Source organism: Pyxicephalus adspersus, chromosome 9 (assembly GCF_032062135.1).
Source record: "Pyxicephalus adspersus chromosome 9, UCB_Pads_2.0, whole genome shotgun sequence".
In the NCBI taxonomy this organism is placed as follows: domain Eukaryota; kingdom Metazoa; phylum Chordata; class Amphibia; order Anura; family Pyxicephalidae; genus Pyxicephalus; species Pyxicephalus adspersus.
In genome coordinates this window covers 29,064,558-29,087,726 of record NC_092866.1, presented here as the reverse complement: position 1 = coordinate 29,087,726, position 23,169 = coordinate 29,064,558, and the positions used below count along the sequence as shown (strand labels likewise).

The 23,169-nt window shown below is 39.5% G+C and overlaps 2 protein-coding genes across 4 annotated transcripts in view; one reads left to right on the top strand and one right to left on the bottom strand.

Annotated features, from left to right (window-relative positions):
• ACTN3 (actinin alpha 3) overlaps window positions 1-4,072 on the bottom strand; it is a 45,425-nt gene extending 41,353 nt beyond the window's left edge. The window contains exon 1 of the mRNA XM_072423044.1: window positions 3,736-4,072. Coding sequence (XP_072279145.1) covers window positions 3,736-3,861 — 126 coding nt within the window. The 5' untranslated portion in view covers window positions 3,862-4,072. The remainder of the gene's footprint in view (window positions 1-3,735) is intronic.
• A 4,259-nt stretch (window positions 4,073-8,331) lies between these two features.
• Window positions 8,332-23,169, top strand: part of LOC140338723 (RNA-binding protein 4B-like) — a 75,891-nt gene continuing 61,053 nt past the window's right edge. For all 3 annotated transcript variants that reach the window (XM_072423040.1, XM_072423039.1, XM_072423037.1), the window contains exon 1: window positions 8,332-8,358. In XM_072423040.1, coding sequence (XP_072279141.1) covers window positions 8,347-8,358 — 12 coding nt within the window. In that variant the 5' untranslated portion in view covers window positions 8,332-8,346. The remainder of the gene's footprint in view (window positions 8,359-23,169) is intronic.

The following is a 23,169-nucleotide window of genomic DNA, read 5'->3' as shown; positions in this document are numbered from 1 at the left end:
GCATTCTTTAGATGTTGTGGGAGCTTTATAAACAGACTATCTAAAGTTCAAATTCTCTGCAGCGAAAAGAACTCGGCCAAAAGCTTTAAAAAATGAATGAAAACAACCCATTTACAAATATGGCTTGCAGATAAAGGTTAAATGCACCTGGAGAATATGGAAAATTTTAACTGTGAAAATTGTACCTATATTAACGCAGGATGAGGCCAAATGAATAGTCAAACACATTCCCTATGGTCTCCCTGCAGATGATCTTAACCAAGGACTGACCTATCATTTTTGAGTTACAGTCAGCTTTATGCCTTATCACTAAAATAGACAGCAAAAATCAATACAGGTCCCACCTCAGATGTGTAAAAATTTGACACTGACCAGCACTACAGTGGGCTTAGAGAGTAATGGTGGCATTTACTTTGCAGTGCATGCAGTAAGTAGGGCTATTATTCTCAATACCCAGGCCTGCAGCATAAGCAGCAAAACACTAGAAAAGGAAACGTTGTGCCAACCTTTAAGCAGAATGTGTGTAAACATGACTTTCTGCATTTGTTCTGATGAGAACTTTCCTCAAACGCAGTTTCCTCACTTGGGAAAAATCTCCCCTTGTCTCTTGTTGTGTATATGGGACAGGAAGAGAAAAAAAATCACGGGACAAACGTAACAAAAAAAAAAAAATGATAGAGTTTTTAATCGTTCTTTATTCTATCCAAAGTAATAGAGAACATGCCCTTAGTGGGCATGTAGAAGAGGCTTACAGAGGAGGACAGCAGTCTTGCAGAGTCTATTCTCTCCGTTCCCAAGAGATTGCTATCACGTGACTTGCGGGGCACCCAGAAGATTTCAGTGGAGTTTCCTCTTCAAAGCAGAGGTGTGGTTACCTTGATTTTAGCAGACTAGGATGGGAATGCAAGCACCTCCAACTTTGTACATATCTTCAGTTACTTTCTATAGAGCCCAGAGTGTCTGAAAACCTAGGAAAATCAGTTATACATATACAGACTTCTGCTTTTATGGCTTACTATTGGTCAGTTACAGTGATTGGTCGTCCCAATGATCAATAGTATATCACATGAAGTGGAAAAATGCAGTGCAGAGAGCAGAGGTCTAAGGCTACAAACCCACGTCAGATTTCTGTCTATGGAAACAGCCTTTCATGATCATTTTCAGTCATAGATGAATGAAGGAGTGCTGCACACACAGCACCCATTCTGTTCTATGAAGGAGGGAGGGGGGAGAAGTAGTGAGTGGCACCCCACTGTGCTCTCCTCCCTTGACTTGCATAGCAGTCGACCCAGATCATTACTCATGGATCTGCTATGGCAGATTGATAAAGGACATCAGATTCTCACCCGAGACAAGCACAACTGTTCGTCTTGGGAGACGATATTCTGTTGTGTGTATGTAGCCTTTCTTACTAAACTAAACTAAACAGAGTAAATCCAAAATTCTCAGAACACTGACAAATATTAGATTTGTACAGGGTCCTGGAGGGGCTAACTATTGTATAGCACAAATTGTATTAAACGTTTTACTTATTTGATAGACCTTTCTCATATTATTATCAGAAATAAATGTATTAAAAACTTATGAATAACGGGCTAACTATATATACATTAGCTAACAAATTGAAATTCAGCTTTCAGGTCCACTTTTTTTGGTACATGAAAAATTACACCACATAATGTACAGTAAGGTCTAAGGATTTTGGTGGAAAGATCTCCCACGTGGGATTGACTAAATTATTTTATAGTAAGGCAAGAGTTGGAACATGAAAAGTGCACGCTACAAACCCAAATGTCCAAACGCCAAGGTCAGGTCGTTGTTAGAATCCCAAATTCATGAAAAGTCAGCAGGTAACAGCCCACCAAACTTATACAATCTAAAACTTTTGGGGTGGTCTTGCCTTAATTTGAACTCAGTAGTTGCAGCATTGTGTAGTTTAGAACGACTTCTTGTTTTTTTTAGGACTAACATATCAAGGCCACTGTACTGATTGTTGGGAAATTAACACTCAGTTTACATATATAATGTACTTAGATAGGTTGAACATCAAGTTCACCAACAAAAAATGTCAATAAATAAAACTATATTTATATGAATAGTATTATTTGTGGGAATGCCAGTGAATTGTGTTCTCAAGAGTTAGCTTGTTTATGTGAATTAAATATGAATTACATATAAAAGCAGAATTAATGCTGCCTTCAACATTAACCTCTTGTTGCATTCTCTAACATAAATATAAATTAAATAGGATATATAAATAAATGTAAAATATGGATATAGCAGATGTGCAGACCTATAAAGACCCAAAACCCTCACACTACTGGAGTTTCCAAAAAATATATAAATACTTTCAATGATTTAAAGAAATCTGCAGTGATTGATTTTGGTCGGGCCTACCTAACATGAGTATTTGAATGTTTTCTATACAAATCAATTTGCTATTAACATTCAGTACCATGAACTTTGGTACAGTAAGTAAATCAGTTTCTGAGTAGCCATTTCAACTATTTTTGAGCCCCTCTAAATATACAAATCTAAAGTGTATAAAACATATATACTATAATATATAATTTAAATTTTTTAAATTTTTTATGTGATGACAAAACATATTTATGATTTTAAAGCACATTACAAATGTAATATCTCCGGTATGCTGAGTGCTACTTTAACTTGTCCTTGAAAAGCATGGGACAGGGGGTCACCTTCCAACCTTTGTAAATTAAGTGTGGCTTTACTGACTTTTGATAGCCACATAAAATATAACACTACAAGGCCTTTATCTTTAAATTAATCACCCACTTCAGTGGATAATTGCGTTGGCTTTACACTTACATTAACAAATGCAGGACTAGTGAAATGCATTGACTTAAACACAAACATTTTTTTAATAGTTAAAAAAGTTCTTATAGGATTATAGACTTCAATATGAACTATTTTATTGGACATTCCTGTGCAAAAAACTGGAAGACAGCCCACATTTGAAATAAAAGTCTCTGTTTTATGCTATCCCAAACATGTATGACACATGCAGATAAAGTGTCTTGGCTGATGTCACCAGAGATTTGATAACTCCCCTTGCCTCTATATCTGTATGTTGAAGTCATAACTCAACCATAAAGTCTCTGCTATGCCACCTGATCAGTCTTCTCATACATTCCACATCATGATGACACCTTCTGCTGAAAATGTCACCAGCCTATAAGGCATTATCCCTCCCAAAGTTATTACAAGGGACCAGCTGCTCCCTAAGCCACAGATGTAGAGCTCCCTTTACCCATCCCTCTGTCCCCTCCCTTGTAAGGATCACCTTGCAGCTCTCCAACTATCAAAAGGGCTGGGCTGATACTGAAAAACAATCTGTCACTCTTGCTGAGCCCACTCCTTCCAAAAAAAGCATCAGTAGAACATCCTGAGCCAGGCTAAGGACAGGGGGAGAGCTGCAATTGTGGGTTTGAGGGGGTGTGTTGTAGACACCTGTTCAATCTCCAGCTGATAGGACTTTTAGGCACAGAGAAAAGTCAGTCTGAAATGTTCTAAATATTACAATAAAAAAAGCTTTTGATTTTGAAAATCGTGGTTTAATGAGCTTTCCCAATGAATGTTCTTTTTAAAAAAAGTTAAATTTTAGCCTAAGCAACCAAATAGATTTTTTGAAATGTAATATTTGTAGCATATCTTATTTGAAGTATGGTATTTTAAAACACATTTATAGAATAATAGGAGATCCTATTTTACCTTTCTCTGCTGTTTTTCCCATGCAGGGTCTAAGAGTAGGTCCCTATCCCAATCTTCTTCTTGTGCCATGTAGTCTTCTTCATTGTACGAGTTGGTATACTGCAGATGCGGATCAATGGTAGTCATCTTTGCTTTCTCCCTTTACCTTTGCTCACTTTTATGTAACTCTGCAAATTTTCTGGGTTTGTTGTTAAAGACTCCCGCAGCCCCTGGCCAGCAGGTAATAGCTTCTTAAACCTTAGTTGCAGTGGTATGTAGTTGGGAGATCTAGCCAGGAATCCCCTCTTCAAGCTACTTGCTTCCTCCTTCCAGCCTGCTGTCCCTGGTCAAAAATGATACACGTGACCTATTCTCCATAAGTACCATCAGCTGGGCACCATGTGGTCAGTTAACCACCCATAAATGGTGAGTGGGTGGTCTAACAAAACTCCTCCTAGCCTGTCTACCCTATGAGTTCAGACTTCATAAGAGTTTGAACAAAAGTCTTTTTATAGCCTTATTATACTTGTATATACCCTGTCACATTTGTAATCCTAATTTTTAAAAGTCTGTGTAACTTAGTTCTTTTCACAGCTGCAAGTTCTTATGATATTTCAAAGCTACTGTATGTGACATCTACTATGATATCACATATACAAAAATAGATTTCTCTCCCCTGTCTTCTCTGCCCATGGCATACACTTAAACTGCAAGCACTTTCAGTGTCCAAGAATAGTCTAGCAGTAAAACAAATACACCCTCTAAATAGCACTTATGTGACTTTGATAATGCATTGAAGTCTTGATTTTAATCGGGTATATATTGCCAGAGTAATGGTACAATTTTAGTCATATTACCAATAAATAGCAAATTAAGGAAGCAACAAAATGATAACAAAACAAGAAGGGACACAAAATTAGATATGGACAATATTTGTGTGGAATGAAATAATTTCAAAATAAAAAAAATAAAAAAAAAAAACAGAGCAGGTAACTATGTAATGCTAACATAATATAAAATAATTGCAATTAAACCCAACACCAAAGTTCAGTGTTAAAATAGACTCCTAGTCTGAGAGCACTGTACATACTTCATGCAAATATCATAACACTTGGATAACCATAGAGCCCAGGATTACTGCATGTCTAGTATCCCTATTTGCAAATACACAGTGCCGAATACTTTAAAACATTTATATTGGAAAGTGGAATAGTAGAAAATTGGTAAATCCTTTCTGCTTTTTTTTTATTATTATTATTATTAATATTTTATATCTGTCTTTGTCCTTACAGGAATTTACTATCTCTATCTCTCCTGGTGATCATTTCCAAATTTATTCTGATCATTGTTAGACAATTAAGAATGGTTTGTTAAACCATATTACAATTTTTTTACAAACATATTTTACTAGTAAAAAAACATATATTTGTATGTCTCTGAAAGGGTCATCATTTTTTTTGTCTTATGTTCTGTTTTCACAGCCAGCAGAGCCTATGTGCATACAAAGCCCCCAGCTATTTTATTTATTTTTAAGGCCTGGAGAAATTTTAGGGACTATAAGGATATTCTTTCTATAGTTTTTTTCCTAGCCAGGTGTTTATTTTAGCATCCTTGTTCATTCTGTCCTGGCAATTTTACCCCAAGGCCAGGTAAGAGCTATTGTAGTTTATTTGGGTATTATTTCTGGCCTATGTTTTGTGTTTGTAAGGTAAAACAAGACTGCCGCATAGTACAGTATTCTAATAGTGTTCTACTTTTGCAGTGCTAACTGAACTCAAAACATGTTCACAATTTTAGGCAGCCTTACCATGGAGTGATTTTAGACCTTGTTCCTCCCTACAATGAATAAGGCAGCACACAAAAATGCATGAAGAAGTACACTGACAAAGCGCACTGCAGTACGGGACAGAAGTGGAACATTGTGGGTAGACATTGCTTTCCATGCAATGTGTGATGTTCTTGAGTATCGCACACAATGTGAACCACAGTGAACAGCACTGCACTGCACATAGTGGGAACGAGGCTAAAGGCTTTGTTTACACTAAAAGAAAGTGTGTTACTGTATGATACACTGCACCTTTCTTGTAGTGCTGACCCTATTATAAAGAATGTAGGAGTCCATTTTCACCCACAATTCACACAACATTTATCCAGGATCTTTACATTTTCAGACTGTTTTTTTTTTAAGAAAAAATGTGGTAACTGTAAGTGAAATGTATGCAAGTCTTGTACTGAATATTCATTAATAGACCATTTAGTGTGTTGTTCGCAGAAACACTGTTAGCTATAGCTTGGTGGAACATGAATAAATTACTTAAAGTCTAAAATATATATGTGCATTGCATAAAAAATAACATTCTGGGCCAACATATGTTAGAAAGCAACAAATTTTCTAAATAAATAATGCTGAAAACAACTGAATATTCTTTTTTTTATTATTTATTTTTATTAGCAACCAACAAAACAGACATTTACAGAACTTAATCTGATAGAGGTAGAAGGTAACACAAAATTAACCAAAAATATGGTAAACAATACTATAAACAATAGGTAAGAAAGGGAAGAAGAAAATTTGAGAAAATAGTAAGAGTTAAACAACAGTAAGGGGAGTAGGTGTGAGGGTGGGACAACACATAAGAGAGGAGAGGGAATGAAAAAAAAGGGGGGGGAGGTAAGTGGAAAGCCCATCAAGCACTGAGGTCCTATGCAGGAGGGCGTAGCAGCTGTATATATTCCACAGAAGTCTTAAAGTCATCCCAGTAAAACCAGGTGCGTAGAGGTCTGCGTACAAATCTGTCATATGATCTCACAAGTTCTTCCTCATATTGTATATCATTCACCCTGGTTACCCATTGTTGAACAGTTGGCGGAACAGTTTGCTTCTACAGTGGGGAGTCAAGCTTTGGCTGCGTTTATTAAATGGCGCAAAAAAGATTTTTTATACCATTTCCCCGACATTGCAGAAACATGCAGCAGGGCAAGCTCCGGTTTGTCATTTATCGACAGCCCTGTCAATCTTTGTACTACTTCTGCAACACCCGCCCAAAGTGGGGCCAGAACAGGACAGTCCCAAAATATGTGTAATAAAGTACCTGTGTGATGGCCACATCTACAGCACACTGAGCTTGTACATGGATAAATTTTAACCAGTCGAGGGGTTCTATACCACCTAGTAAGTAGTTCATAGTTGGTCTCTTGGTACCAGTTGCTAATAGAGGCCTTATGACTGTAGTGTAGCATGAGGTCTATTTGGTCTTCCATAAATTTAGTGTTAAGTTCTGTCTCCCCTTTGGCTATGAAATTGGGCACAGAAAAGTCATGTGTAGTCAGTTGTAATTCATACATATGGGAGAGCACACCTCTCAAGGGATCTCCAGCGACTCACAGGCCTTCTATGGAGGCGAGGGGACGACAAAAATCCTGAGCCAACGGTAGGAATGAGATAAAATGTTGGTATTGTATCTTTCTCCATGCATCTAAGCAAGGGAGAGAGTGATCTACTTGAAGTTGCTCTATGCTAAGCCAGGTGGAGGGTTGCAAGAAATGAGCTCGGAAAATGCCATTCTCAATCCAAATCTTAAAGACCGGATCTTTCCTACTGGTTGGAAACTTAGGGTGCGCCAGTATAGGGGACAGGGGGGAAGGGAAAGCAATAATCCCTTCTGCACTGAAATACTTTAGAACCACTCTAAGCGTCTCACCTATCAGAGGATGGCGACGTAGGATGGTGATTTCCTCAAGTGGGAACCATGCCGCAACACTTAACAGTACAAGGGACATTGTGTCTTCCAGTCTAGCCCAGCCTTAAAAACTGGCATGCCTGCACCAGTCTACCAAGCGGTCCAGGTAAACTGCCCTGTGATACAATATTGGGTCCGGGAAGGCTATGCCTCCTTTAGCTACTGGCAGCCGAAGAAGAAATTTGAAATTTGTTAATACAGGGGGTGTCAGTGTTCCAAATGACTTTTAAAAATTCTGAGCGAAATTTATGCAGCAAATGGAGAGGGAGTCACACCAGTAGAGTCTGTAGAAAATACAGGAGACAGGGCATAATATTCATTTTTTCAAAACAGCGTCCAAACCACGAGAAGGCCCGTTGCTTCATCGCTGAAGAGATCTCCATCGATGGCATTGAAAAGTGGTACGAAGTTTAATTCTACTACCCTCCTCAGATCAGCCGGAATATGGGGGCCTAGATAACGAATAGAACTCCGCGCCCATTTAAACAGAAACGAAGGAGATAATGTTTTTCAAAGCTCAGCAGGCAAATTAACATCTAGTACTTCCGATTTTTGAAGGTTGACTTTGTAATCAGAGAACTGTGCATATTGGCACAATTCCTTCAGCAGGTTAGGGATGGCCACCAGGGGAGCAGTAATAAAGAAAAGAATAGGCAGCGTAGGCAGCGACTTTATGTTTAATGGATCCCACTCCAACACCCTTAACATCTGGATTTTTGTGGATATGTCCCAACAGGGGTTCAAGAAGCAAAATAAAAAGCAGAGGAAATAGCGGGCAGCCTTGCCTTGTTCCATTGGTAATGGAGAACGGTGGGAAAGGATTCCATTAACCCTGACTGAAGCAGTGGGGTTCCTATACAGTTCCTGTATCCACGTGAAAAGTTTACCAGGAATGCCTATGAAGGTAAGGACCTGTCTTATATAGTCCCAGTTCACACGGTCAAACGCCTTTTTGTTTATTGTGCTGCATCACTAAGTAAGTCATAAACTCTATTGCCTAACGGAACCCGGTGAAACAAACCATTATTCTGTATCATCTGCTTTAGGAGTTTTGCACTTAGTGGTATACCAGCACTAGTTCATTTATATAAAAATGAGGTGGAAGCCGGGTGTCAATCAAAGGGGGAGAAACCTCCCCCATAGTGACATCATCGTGACATGATGATGTCACTCTGGGGAAGGGACACAGCCCGCTCACTTCCCTACGCCTGGGACTTGTACGGGGACGTATTCCACGGCTCTTGTCGGTGTGTCCCCCCAGCAGAGTACTTTTCCTAATCCCGCTTGGGGGTGCACTGGCCAGAGCTGTGGACTACCAAAATTTTCTCGCGGATCACCGGTTGGCAACCGCTGATCTAGAGGTAGGTCTTGTTTGTCTTTCTGAGAATGGACATATTGCAAGAGCACAAGCAAAAGATATTGGGTTCGCTAATAAAGCTTTCCTCTTCAACCTCCTAGACACATAGTAGACAGTTGTCAGCAGCAGCTGCTAATGCTCCTCCCTTTCTGCAGCATACTTCCCAAAACACGTCTTCCACAAAGTAATAACCCCAAAATACTCCCATGCCAAGCATTCTAATGCAAAACCTTAAATCTTAATCTTAAGGTTAAACCTCTAGATTTGAATCTGTTCCTATTCTATCTTGTTATTTTGCCCCCTTTTTGCAAGTTTATGGTCTGTGCTACACCACAATGGCCTGTTCACTGTCTTGACCAAAACGCCTTCCCTGCCATCCACCAGCATGTAAAACATAATGTTTATGTATTGCTAAATAATGTTGTCAGCAACAGGGTAAACATGACCCTGGACACATGGTCCAGTAAGTATGGGCAGGGATGTTACATATCTGGCGTTAGTGGTACTGCCATGTGTACTCTCAGATGGTAGTAATAATAGAACACTCACCTGTACTCCCCTCTTACTAACCTCATCATTGACTCCTTGAAAACAGCACCTAAATTCTCCATAGCCTATACAGATTTCCAAGTGAAATGATGACATGTTGTTGTAGCTTTAACGTCTGGGCTGACCCCTACACCATCCTACACTCTATACCGAATCCAAATCATGTAAGGTAGTGTCCGCTAAAAATCTGCTGTGGTAGAGAAGTAGTTCATTAGGAAGCACCCTGGCTCATACCAGAACAGTTTGTGGCCTCTTTAGGTAGTAATGTGACACCCCAACAAGTTGGTACTCAATGTTGTCCATGCTATATGAGCTGTACCAATAGCAACATGTCATCAAAAAGTACCTGTGTGGTTACTGTACAAGAGTGGGCTCTGGGGAGCTGGGGTTCCTCTCATCCTGTCAATGTAGCATTTTCCTTTTACCTTTTGAAGAAATAAGCAATGCACAATTTTGCAAACAATGCAATGCCTTTGGTGTTTCTCCCAGACCACACACCAAATGCCATCATAGATCATAAATTTGGGTCCACTGTATTCAGTTTGTCCCAAAGGGACTCTTTTATGCCCCCATGCCTATACAAGAATCCCAGGTTCATCAAAGGGAGAGATCCCAAGTGTGTAGACATCCTTTTAGATTATTATTAGGAGCTTGCACGGTATGCTCTGGAGCCTAAAGCCTTTTCAGGAACATATAGTGCACTGTATGAGAGGACCTTCAGGAAACCAGGAGGTTTTGTTACAGAGATATGAATCTGCCTGTCCCCTGACAGTATGGACCACCTAATTTTTATATAAATGAACCAGTGGTGGTTTACCAATAAGTGCAAAACTCCTAAAGCAGATGATACAGAATAATGTTGTTTGTTTCACCGAGTTCCGTTAGGCAATAGAGTTTGTGACTTATTCAGTGATGCAGCACAATAAAAATGTTATTTTTCTATTTTTGTTGAAATTTCTGCTTTGAGTCCTAAAGGATTCTCTAAAATATGTGTAGGTATTGTTTTTCAGATATCACACTATAATAATATAGAAAGATAAAACCTGCCTGGTTAATACTTTCTTATATCACAGCCTGAAACAACTTCCTACATATTGTTCAGCCAAATAATATTTTTGGACCATTTTCTGTTTCATAATACATTCTAATGTTTATTTGCAGGGTAATACCTGCTGGGTTTCTCCCTCCTATACAAAGAACAACATTTGTGGCTACAGTGTCTATCTTACATTGTAGAATATAACCTGCCTTGTTTCTTTTTGCAGCATTTACGTACTGTCCTGACACTGGCTGCTTTCTATTGTTTTTATGAAATCTAATTTTAATGTTCTGAAGTTTTGCGGATCAAAAAATGTGGGTTTTTCAAACAGTTTTGTTAGGGTTGAAAAAGGACAAAAGTTAATTTACATCAGGGGTGTCAAACTCAAACACACAGAGGACCAAAATTAAAAACTTAGACAAAGTCGTGGGCCAACCTTGAAATTTATTGAAAAAAATGAGGAAATTTTTCCTTCTCATTAGATATAAAACCCTTTTCATATGGAAACAGAGAGGTTTTGCTTCACATTCAATCTGGAACAAGCCTATAATAGAGGAAGAGGCATAATGTTTTTTTTTTCTTATTTAAGAAAAAATCTTATGCCTCTTTCTCTGTTTGTAGCCTTCTTAAATTTCAATGGTAACCTTTTTGCATAGGCTTACAATATTAATAACAATATTATTTTATGAAAATCCAACCATTTAAGTCCATGCCTTGGAGTAGCAAGGAAAAGTACAGCTGAGGGGAGTGCTGGAAATGCCAGACGCGGCCAATGTAGAGCTAAATCTTTTGAGTGGCCTGCTGCTAAAACTCCCTCTTCATTATTTGTGTCTACAAAACAGTCCAATGTGGGGCCATGCTTAGGAACAGAGACCGCTGGTCTATAGATGCAAGTGATGCTGGGAATTGTAGTAGCGGTGATATTTCAATGTAGCGGAGGGCCAGCTGCAGTTCATATTTAGGATTCCTTTGGTGGGCTTTCATTATTTTACTATCTGATAACCCAGGGTTACCCAGGTATTTATTTATTGCGATCTTACATTATACAGGAAAAGGAATAAAATAAAGGTATAGTGATTTTCTTGTCTACGGTGTTGTTTCATTTTTTTTGCCTTTGGTTGCACTAGACCAATTGTCTTACGTTTTCTCGAAGGTATAATTATAACAGGCCAGAAATTTGTAAAAGAGTCCAAAAAAAGTATGTAAAAATATAAGCAAAAGGCACACTGTCACTGAGCAATACATACACACATGCATACATACATGCAAATATACCTCTGACATAGCACAGTGCTGTACAAAGATCAGCAGTGCACTCACACGGGTCTGAGTCATATGTCTAGAAAGTTTGGTTTAAATGTCTTGATAGGTTTCCTAGTGATGACATACATACATATACATACATCCAATGTTATATTCATAGATTTATATAGTTCTGACATATACCATAGTGCTGTACAATGAAACACTGAGCTAGACCCATCAGTCTGTACAGAAGAGCTGACACTCACTCTATTGTCCCCCACAGTCAAACCCTATTATACATTTATATACCTCTGACATATACCACAGTGCTGTACAAATATCAGCGGTGTCATATGTCCAGCAAGTTTGGTTTAAATGTCTCTATGTGTTACCGAGTGATGGTGGAAAATAGCAAGATTGGTTGAAATGTCTCCATGCAGTTCCTAGTGATCACCAAATATAGCTCTGACATATACCAAAGTGCTGTACAAAGATCAGCGGTGCATTCACATGAGTCGTATGTCTAGCAATTTTGGTTTAAATGTCTTGATGCGTTTCCGAGTGATGACATACACCCAAATATAGCTCCGACATATAGCACAGCACTGTACAAAGATGACTGGTGCACTCACTTGGGTCTCAGTCAAATGTATGGCAAGTTTGGTTGAAATATCCCCATGCGTTTTCGAGTGATGGTGGAACATACATACACACATACATACATACATACACTTATACATACATAAATCCAATTATATATATATATAAAGATTTATATAGCTCTGACATATACCATAGTGCTGTACATTGAAACACTGCGCTAGACCCATCAGTCTCTGTACAGAGGAGCTGACATTCCAATGTCCCCCCACAGTCACACACTAATATTATACATTTATATAGCTCTGACATATACCGCAATGCTGTACAGAGATCACTGAGCCAGTCCCATCAGTCTCTGTACAGAGGAGCTGACACTCTAATGTCCCCTCACAGTCACACACTATTATTATACATTTATATAGCTGTGACATATACTATAGTGCTGTACAGAGAACACTGAGCCAGTTCCATCAGTCTCTGTACAGAGGAGCTGACATTCTAATGTCCCCTTACAGTCACTCACTATTATTATACAATTGTATAGCTCTGACATATACCATATTGATGTACAGAGATCATTGTGCCAGTCCTATCAGTCTCTGTACAGAGGAGCTGACACTTTATTGTCCTCTCACAGTCACACACTAATATTATACATTTATATAGTTCTGACATATACCGCAGTGCTGTAAAGAGAACACTGAGCCAGTCCCATCAGTATCTGGGCTGAGATAGTGAAACTCTAATGTCCCCCCCACAGTTACACACTACTATTATACATTTAAAAAGCTCTGACATATACCATAGTACTGTACAGAGAACACTGAGCAGGTCCCATCAGTTTCTGTACAGAGGAGCTGACACTCTAATGTCTCCTCACAGTCATACACTATTATTATATATTTATATAGCTCTGAAATATACCGCAGTGCTGTACAGAGAACACTGAGCCAGTCCCATCAGTCTCTGTACAGAGGAGCTGACACTCTAATGTCCTTCCACAGTCACACACTATTGTTATACATTTATATAGCTCTGCCATATACCGCACTGCTGTACAGAGAACATTGAGCCAGTCCCATCAGTATTTGGGCTGATGAGCTGACACTCTAATGTCCCCCCACAGTCACACACTACTAATATACATTTATAAAGCTCTGACATATACCATAGAGCTGTACAGAGAACACTAAGCCAGTCCTATCAGTCTTTGTACAGAGGAACTGACACTCTAATGTTCCCCAACAGTCACACACTAATATTATACATTTATATAGCTTTGACATTTTACCGTAATGCTGTACAGAGATCACTGAGCCAGTATTATCACTCTCTATACAGAGGAGCTGACATTCTAATGTCCCCTCACAGTCACTCACTATCATTATAAATTTTTATAGCTTTGACATATACCATCAAGCTGTACAGAGATCACTGTACCAGTCCTATCAGTCTCTGTACAGAGGAGCTGACACTCTATAATGTCCCCCAGCGCTGCACAAAAATGACTGTTGCACTCACTCACATACTGTATGTATAGCAAGTTTGGTTGAAATGTGTTCATGTGTTTCCTAGTGATGGTGGAACATAGCAAGTTTGGTTGAGATGTCTCAATGCGTTTCATCCAAATATAGCTCTGACATATAGCACAGCGCTGTACAAAGATAACAGGTGCACTCACATGAATTTCATATGTATTTGGTTGAAATGTCACCATGCGTTTTCAAGTGATGGTGGAACATACATACACACATACATACATACATCCGATTTTATATATAAAGATTTATATAGCTCTGACATATACTATAGTGTGTACTTTCTAATGTCCCCCCACAGTCACACACTATTATTATACATTTATATACCTCAAACATATACCACAGCGCTGTACAAAAATCAGCGGTGTCATATGTTTGGTTGAAATGTCTCCATGCATTTCCATGTGTTTGTGATGACAAACACACATCCAAATATAGCTCTGACACAGGGCTGTATAAAGATGACTGGTGCACTCACATGAGTGTCAGTCATATGTATGGCAAGTGTGGTTGACATGTCTCTATGCGTTTTCGAGTGATGGTGGAACATACACACACATACATACATACAATTTTATGTGTATATATATATATATATATATATATATAGATACATACATACATACAAATATAGCTCTGATATATAGCACAGCGCTGTACAAAGATGAGCGGTGCACTCACATGAGTCAGAGTCATATGTATAGCAAGTTTGGTTGAAATGTCTCCATGCATTTCCTAGTGATCAGCGGTGCACTCACATGAGTCTGAGTCATATATTTAGCAAGTTTGGTTGAAATGTGTTGATGCGTTTCCTAGTGATGGTGGAACATAGCAGGTTTGGTTGTCTCCATGCAATTCATCCAAATAAAGCTCTGACATATAGCACAGCGCTGTACAAAGATGACAGGTGCACTCACAGTGCAGTCTCAGTCATATGTAAAGCAAATTTGGTTGAACAAACACACACACCAAGCTTTGGTGCTGTAGCCCCAGATCTGTTTATACTTGGACTACTTACAATTTAGCTTTAATAATATTGATTGCAATGTGGTATTTAACCTCCTTGCCGTTAAGCCCGACCTTCGCTCGGGCAAAAAAAAATTGCAAGGATGGTTAACCCCGAGATTTTTCACATCCCCACTTACCTGTATAATACAATTATATATATATTATATAAAGATTTCTTTGTATTGGACTCAATACAGCTTTTTTTGTATTGAGTTCAATACAAAGTTATTTGAATTTCCCGCACCGACACTTGCAGCGACATCACCGAGAAAACCCCGGACATCGTCACTGCACTCGCCGGGGAAAGACTGAAGAGGACGGACGTGTCCGGAGGAGCTACGGGGACCGGGTAAGTAAATTCTTTCAATTGTTATCCCATTGTCATACAATGTATGACAATCAGATTGCAATATAATGTTTGTTTACCCACCTGAGAAAAGTTTGGGTTTAACACTTTTTGCAAGTGCTTTTACCCCAAACCAAGGTCGGGTTAAACGGCCGAGTGGTTAATATTAATAGTAACAATAATAATAATGGTTGTATGAACTGTCACCATTACACTGTACTTCATATTCCATACATGGAATCGATCTGGTCTAGGATTGAAAATATTTGCCAAATAATAGCAAATGATTTCTAAAAATCCATTCCAGGTGTGCTGGATCACCCAGGTTCACCCATGATAGAGTACTTTTTTGTGTAACTATTTTGTCTGAAAAGGGCTTCAGTGACCAAAATATTTGTAACATCATGTGCATCAACTGACAGGAAAAATGATTTTTGAGTGTTTTATACCACCAAGAACAACCTTATTGCCCAGCCCCTTATATCTGCTACTAATGGAGGTCATATGAGTCAATGTAGGAATCCTTCTTGTGCTAGAGCAGGGGTGTCAAACTCAAATACACAGAGGTCCAAAATTAAAAACATAGACCAAGTCAGGGGCCAAACTTGAAATTTTTTGACAAAAATTGAGGAAGTTTACTACTTCGTACATACCTAACAAAAACAAACACCTCTACACACACTTTAGGCTTGAAAAGACTAATGTCTATCTATCTATGCAGGCTGTGTGTTGTTCATCCTCTCACATCAGTTTTTGCTCACTGTTTCGCTTGTGATGTGTGCAAGTCGCTTTTCTGGTATCTTGCATTGGAGAGCTGGAGAAGCGCATTGCAACACTGAAATCACTGGATCACCTTGGGAGGGGTCTCCTGCTCACTCAGCAGGCAGTTAATGGCTTAGAAGTGGAGGGTGGAGAGGTTAATCAGGATGAGCATGTAGGGAGTTGGGTTAATGTAACTAGAGGGAGTGGTAGGGGCACCCAGAAAAGGAAGGCCAGCCCTGGGTTTGAGCACCCCAACATGTTTGCAAAGTTATGTGAAGATGTGCAGGTGGGAGACTCAGTGGTGGCAACTCTAGATGTTACTGCTACCCCTAACAGCCGGGAGACCAGCACATCTAGTAGTGGTGGGGAGGGAAACGCAGGAAGGAAAAGAAAATTGGTTATCATAGGGGATTCTATCATCAGGAGGACTGATAGAAAAGTTTGTCGCCCGGATCCCTTCAAGCGAATGGTTTGCTTTCTCCCTGGTGCCAGGGTTCAGCCTGTGATGGACCAAGTGGACAAACTACTGGGAGGGGCTGGACAGGACCCAACTGTCTTGGTCCATGTTGGAACCAATGGCAATATAAATGGAAGATGGAGATTCCTTAAAAATCAGTTTAGGGAACTAGGTTTCAAGTTGAAGAAAAGGACCTCCAAGGCTATATTTTCTGGAATATTGCCTGTGCCATGCACAACACAGGAAAGGCTGAAAGAGCTTAGGCAGCTAAATGCATGGCTTAAGTCTGGTGTAGAAGGGAAGGGTTTGGGTTCATAGAGCACTGGGCTGACTTTTCATTGGGGTACAACCTGTATGCCAGAGATGGTTTACACCTAAATGAAAGGGGGTCTGCTGTGCCAGGGGAAAGACTTAGGGGGATGGTGGAGGGATATTTAAACTAGGACAGAGGGGGGGAGGGGGACAGTCAAAGGTGGCAGAAAGGTTAGTCAGGGGTCAGACACTAGTGGAGGGTGGATTGGGGATAGTTGGGGGGAGGATTATGGATAATTGTAAGGAGCTTCCCATGTTACAAACAAACATTGGATTGTGCAGTGCTTGATTTAGTAAAATGATTTGGCAAACAAGGATGGTAAATGGTTTAAATAGCCTGTTTACCAATGCTAGAAGTCTAGCAAACAAGATACGGGAGTTGGAAGCCTTAATGAGTGAAGAAAATTATGATCTAGTTGGCATTGCTGAATCCTGGCTTTGTTCTTCGTGTGACTGGGCTGTCAATATTCCTGGCGATACTCTCTTTTGTAAAGACAGAGTCAAACGAAAGGGTGGTGGTGTCTGTCTGTATGTGAGAAGTGATCTGAAAGTGAATGTGAAAGAAGAAATTGCGGAGGGAACAAGGGATGAGGTTGAGGCGTTATGGGTGGAGTTAAATATGGGGTTGAATAACTCACAATTAATGACTGGAGTCTGCTATAGGTCCGCCAGTGCTAAGGAAGAAGGAAGTGTTTTAATCATGGGAGATTTCAACTACCCTGACATTGACTGGAGTAATGGCACTACAGGAACAGAAAAAGGGAGGAAATTTGTGAATTTATTACAAGATAACTTTATGGTACAGTTTATAGAAGCCTCAACTAGAAATTTTACTCTGCTGGACCTAGTTCTTTCTAGCAATGCAGAACTTATAACAAATGTGCATATAAAAGAGAGTCTGGGTAGCAGTAACCATAATATGATTTCATTTAATGTTAGCTGTACACAGGAAGCAAAAACAGGAAAGATAAAAACATTAAATTTTAAGAGAGCAAATTTTCCATTATTAAGGGCGGTTTTCTGTGACTTGGACTGGGAGACAATATTGTCCTCAAAGAAGACAGAACAGAAATGGGAATGTTTCAAGTCAAAAGCAAACTGAAAAATATATTCCAATGGGTAATAAATTTAAGAGGCCAAAATTAAAACCTCTTTGGCTCACAGCTGATGTTAAAAAAGCCATAAGGAACAAGAAAAGAGGCATTTATATAAATATAAAAATGAAGGATAACCTTCATCATTTGAAACCTATAAAGAATATAACAAAAATGTAAAAAAGGAGATAAAATGTGCAAAACTTCAAAATGAAAGACAGATTGCAAAGGAAAGTAAGGCAAACCCCAAAAATTGTTTCAAATATATTAATAGCAAAAAGATCACATCTGAGCATGTAGGCCCCTTAAAGGATGTCGCTAGGTTGGTAACTGAGGATAACGACAAGGCAGATTTACTAAACACTTTTTTTTAGCTCTGTGTACACGAAGGAAAATGGCAGAGCTCAAGTTCAAATTCACAATAGCAATGTCACTGCCTTCAATGAGTCGCAATGGCTTATAATTGATATGATTGAGAAACAGCTGGGAAAAATTAAGGTTGACAAAGCACCAGGACCTGATGGATTACATCCACGTGTCCTCAAAGAGCTCAGCTCAGTTATTTCAAAGCCATTATTTCTAATTTTTAGAGACTCTTTAGTCACTGGCAAGGTACTGATGGATTGGCGTAAGGCCAACGTGGTTCCTATCTTCATCAAGGGAGCAAAGTCATTACCAGGTAACTACAGACCCATTAGTTTAACGTCCATAGTTGGAAAGGTCTTGGAGGGTTTAATAAAGAGCCACATAGAGAAGTTTCTGCTTGAAAATAACATTATAAGTGATAGTCAGCATGGCTTCAAGAAAGACAGAAGTTGTCAAACAAATTTAGTCTCTTTTTATGAGGAAGTAAGTACACAGGTAGACAGTGGAATAGCAGTTGATATAGTGTACTTGGACTTGCTAAAGCATTTGACACTGTACCCCACAGACGGTTAATATGCAAGTTAGGGTCGATAGGTTTAGAAAAGTCAATCTGTAATAGGATAGAGTACTGGCTTAAAGATCACATCCAGAGAGTTGTAAATAATGATTCATACTCTGAATGGTCTAAGGTTATTAGTGGTGTACCCCAAAAAAAGTGCGTCTTATGGTCCGAAAAATACGGTAACATCACAAGTTTGTCTGACACTAAATATTACACTATGCGGTCTCTAAAGGATTGAAACAAACACAATGCACAGTGAAATTTAACAATTTCTGTTAAATATCACTGGAGAACAATTTAGGGTATATTTTTTGTTGACTTGAATTTTTAAGCTTATTTATACTAAAATAGGTATGCTGATTCTGAAAGTGCAGTTAGTTTTCTTCTGTCAAATCAGTTTTTTCTCTACTGCCTATATTAATGAAATTACTGTAGCTTGGAATTGTATAAACTATTGATTTACACGCCAGTGCCACAAGTCAGTGTGGTCAGAGGTTGTGCGCTGCTCTACTTCGTGAATAAGCAACTTTTATTTTTCTACTGGTCTGGGTCTGCTGTTTTTTGTCGTAAGTGCCTAAACAATCCTGGATCATTTGTCTATCTGTGGCAGTTTCACTATTCCCAGTCAAAGTGCGAACATCAGAACATTTGTAGAGCAAGCCTATTTGGCATATTTCAAAGTTGATCTTGGTGATCAAGATAAGTCTTGGGCCCCTCATAAGGTGTGCAAACAGTGTGTCAAGGGTTTACGGATGTGGACAAAGGGAACACGTGATAAGATGTCATTTGGTATACCTATAGTTTGGCGAGAGCCAGATCATTTGGGTGACTGTTATTTTTGTATAGTGAAAACTTCAGGATATAACAAGAAAAATAAATGTAACATAGTATCCTAGTCTACCATCGGCTATAGGCCCAGTGGCTCATTCAGATGAAATCCCAGTGCCGGTTTTCGTTACACTACCCACTCTTGAAGAACATGATTATGGTGATGAACTAGGTGACAACAATAATGAAGAGTTTGAAATTGAAGAGGACTCTGCTCGTAAGTGATTTGATCAGCATGAGTTGAGTGATTTGGTACGTGAATTGGGACTATCAAAGAAGGTTCCAGAACTCCTAGCATCAAGAATGAGTGAGAAAAACTTGCTTAAAAAAGGAACAAAGGTATCATACTTTTGAACCTGAAAAATTGCATTTCTGCAGTACTTTAGAACTGACAGTGGCTTTGTGTATTGCCATAACATACCTAATTTAATAGAGGAATTAGGAATTCCAATCTATACCTCAAATGAATGGCGACTTTTCATCGATAGCTCAAAGCGGAGCTTAAAGTGTGTCCTCCTTCACAATGGCAATATATTTGGGTCAGTCCACATTGGCCATTCAGTTTGTCCTTGTGAAGAATATGCAGACATAGAGTCATTGAGTTGTTGCAATATCATCAACACAATTGGGTAATCTGTGTTGACCCTAAAATGGTATGCTTCCTTCTTGGTCAGCAACAGGGATATACCAAGTATCCCTGTTATCTGTGCAGTATTATGCTAACCACCTGGACCAGCTGAAGGAGGCCATTAAGACAAACGACAAACGCTGTGGAAAGTTGACCAAAGGGATCCTTTTTTTGCAAGACAATGCACCTGCGCACACTTCCAACGTTGTGGCTGCCAAATTGAACACCCTGGGTTTCCAATTGGTCCACCATCCCCCCTACTCACCTGACCTGAAGGGGCATTGTTTTGAGGACATTTCTGATGTCAAGGATGCTCAGAGAGCTGGTTTGCGGCCCAAACTTTTTTTTGAAGTCTAGAAAAGCTGCAACTAGGCTGTACCAAGTGCATCAGTCTTAGTGGGGAATGAGTTGAATAAATGTGTTATTTCATAACTCTGGCTCTCTTCTTTCTGGGCAAAGCCAGGAACTTCTCAGCACCGCCTTGTCAAAGTGTAAATTTTTACCTTAACCGCCTACTGAATTAACTTTCAAATGTCTCAAAAATGTCAAGAGTAACAATAAATCCCTTGTATGAACAAAAGAAATGTAAATAAACAGTATATCTTGTTGATAGAAAGAATTTTATATTCCCGTCTCTGCACATGAAACTGGGTCTGATAAAGCAGTTAGTTAAAGCTTTGTCAACTGAAAGACTGTTTCAAGTACCTCATTTTCGCATTTCCTAGCCTGTCATTTGTAAAAATAGTCCACAGATTCAGCAGCTCATCAAAGATGAACATTTCATCAGCACAATGTCAGAAGTCGAAAAGTATGTTTGGTTATTATTCAAAGCCATTGTCACAGACATTCTTAGAAACACAGGAGCAAATAATTACACAGAACATGTCCAGAAACTATTGGAGAGCTACAAAATGCTTGGTAGCAATATGAGCATCAAGGTGCATTTTCTGCATAGCCATCTTTCTAACTTCCCGTAAAACCTTGGTGCAGTCAGTGATGAGCAAGGTGAACGATTCCAACAAGATTTGAAGGTCATACAAGGACAGTATCAGGGTAGATAGGATGTACATATGATGGCTGACTATTGTTGGAGCATCCAGCGGGATTATCCGAACACTGAACACTCCAGGAAAAGCTACGAGGGGGTGCTGAAAAGTTCCTGGGTTAGCCCCCTTCCAGATGAAGTAGAAAAATTAAGTGTGGGGCATATGATAGCCTATTATCTTAATGTGTAACTGTGCAAATATTAGGTCTTTGCAATTCTTAAAACTGTTTTTTCTTTTAGTGAGAAGCTGTGATGGCAGAGGCACAAGCAAGTTTTACGTCGTTGGAGTTACAGGCTGTCATGAAGTTTTTGTTTCTCCAGGGAAAGTCAGCAAAAGACATTCACACTGAGATGTCACAAACACTGGGGGAGAATTGTCCTTCCTACAACACTGTCAAAACCTGGATATCTCGTTTCAAGACTGGGCATTTCACTGTTGAAGATGAGCCCCGCAGTGGGCGCCCCCCAACCTCAACTGATCCTGGCAACCTGTGATGCTGTCCATGAGCTGATTATTGAGAACCAGTGAATATCCGCAAAAAAGATAGCCCAGAAACTTGACATCTCACAGGAGCGTGTTGGGTTTGTTATCACCACTATCCTAGACATGCGCAAGCTTTCAGCAAAGTGGGTGCCAAAATGTTTGAACAGTGATCAGAAGAAGGAACAAGTTGAAGCATCCAAAGCTGTTTTGGCTCATTTTGAAGCTGTACAGGAATTTTTGGCTAGGTTAGTGACAGAGGATGAAACCTGGCTCCACATCTACCGTGTTTCCCGATTTTAAGTCATCCCCATTAAATAAGCCACCCCCGCTTTTTGAAAAAATAATTAAAATAAGACACTCACCCGTGAATAAGACATCCCCCGATATCCGATCCTGTGTGTGTCTCCTTGATGCTGGCTGCAGCGCGTCTCATCCTGGCTGCAGTGCAGAGCCAAACTGAAAGTAAAAAGCCGGCACACGCGCCCCCGCGATTCTGAACCAGGAAGCACGCTGCTGATCCCTGCCCTAACGGAGATCCCTACACTTAATTACCGGTAACAAAAAATATAAGACAGTGCCTTATAATCGGGGAAACAGGGTATGATCCTTAAACCAACGAACAGTCAAAGGAATAGCGCCAAAGCGGGTCCCCATGGCTAAAGAAGTTCCGAACCCAGAAATTTGTCAAAAAAATAATAAAGACGGTATTTTGTTGGTGGACTACCTACCTCAGGACTCTAGTATCACCGGACAGCTAACCACCTGGACCAGCTGAAGGAGGCAATTAAGACGAAACGCCATGGAGGTTGACCAAAAGAAACCTTTTTTTGCAGGACAAAGCACCTGCGCACACTTTCAACGTTGTGGCTGCCAAATTGAACACCCTGGGTTTCCAATTGGTCCACCATTCACCCTACTCACCTGACCTGGCCCCTTCGGACTATTATCTGTTCTGGAAGAAACATCTGAAAGGCCATTGTCTTGAGGACATTTCTGATGTCAAAGATGCTCATAGAGCTGGTTTGCGGCCCAACCAAAGGACTTTCTTTTGATGTGTAGGAAAGCTGCAACTACATTGTACCAAGTGCATCAGTCTCAGTGGGGAATGAGTAGAATGTGTTATTTCATAACTCCAGCTCTCTTCTTTCTGGGCAAAGCCAGGAACTTCTCAGCACCGCCTCGTCAAAGTGTAAAGTTTTACCTTAACCGCTTACCGAATTAACTTTCAAATGTTTTACTGTAAAAAAAAATGTCAGAGTAACAATAAATCCTTTGTATGAACAAAATAAATGTAAATAAAAAGTACATTCAAGTTATTTCATTTTTTTTATTGTATGTAAAATTTTTGTTTTTTGACAAAAATAAAGGGTACCCTGTAATGTAAAAACTGGATGTGATAGCAAAAAACTTGGGTCATTTCTGTATTCACCACCCAAAATTTAGTAAAAAACAAGTGTAAGATCTAACTCAACAAAAAATGTGTTCCCCC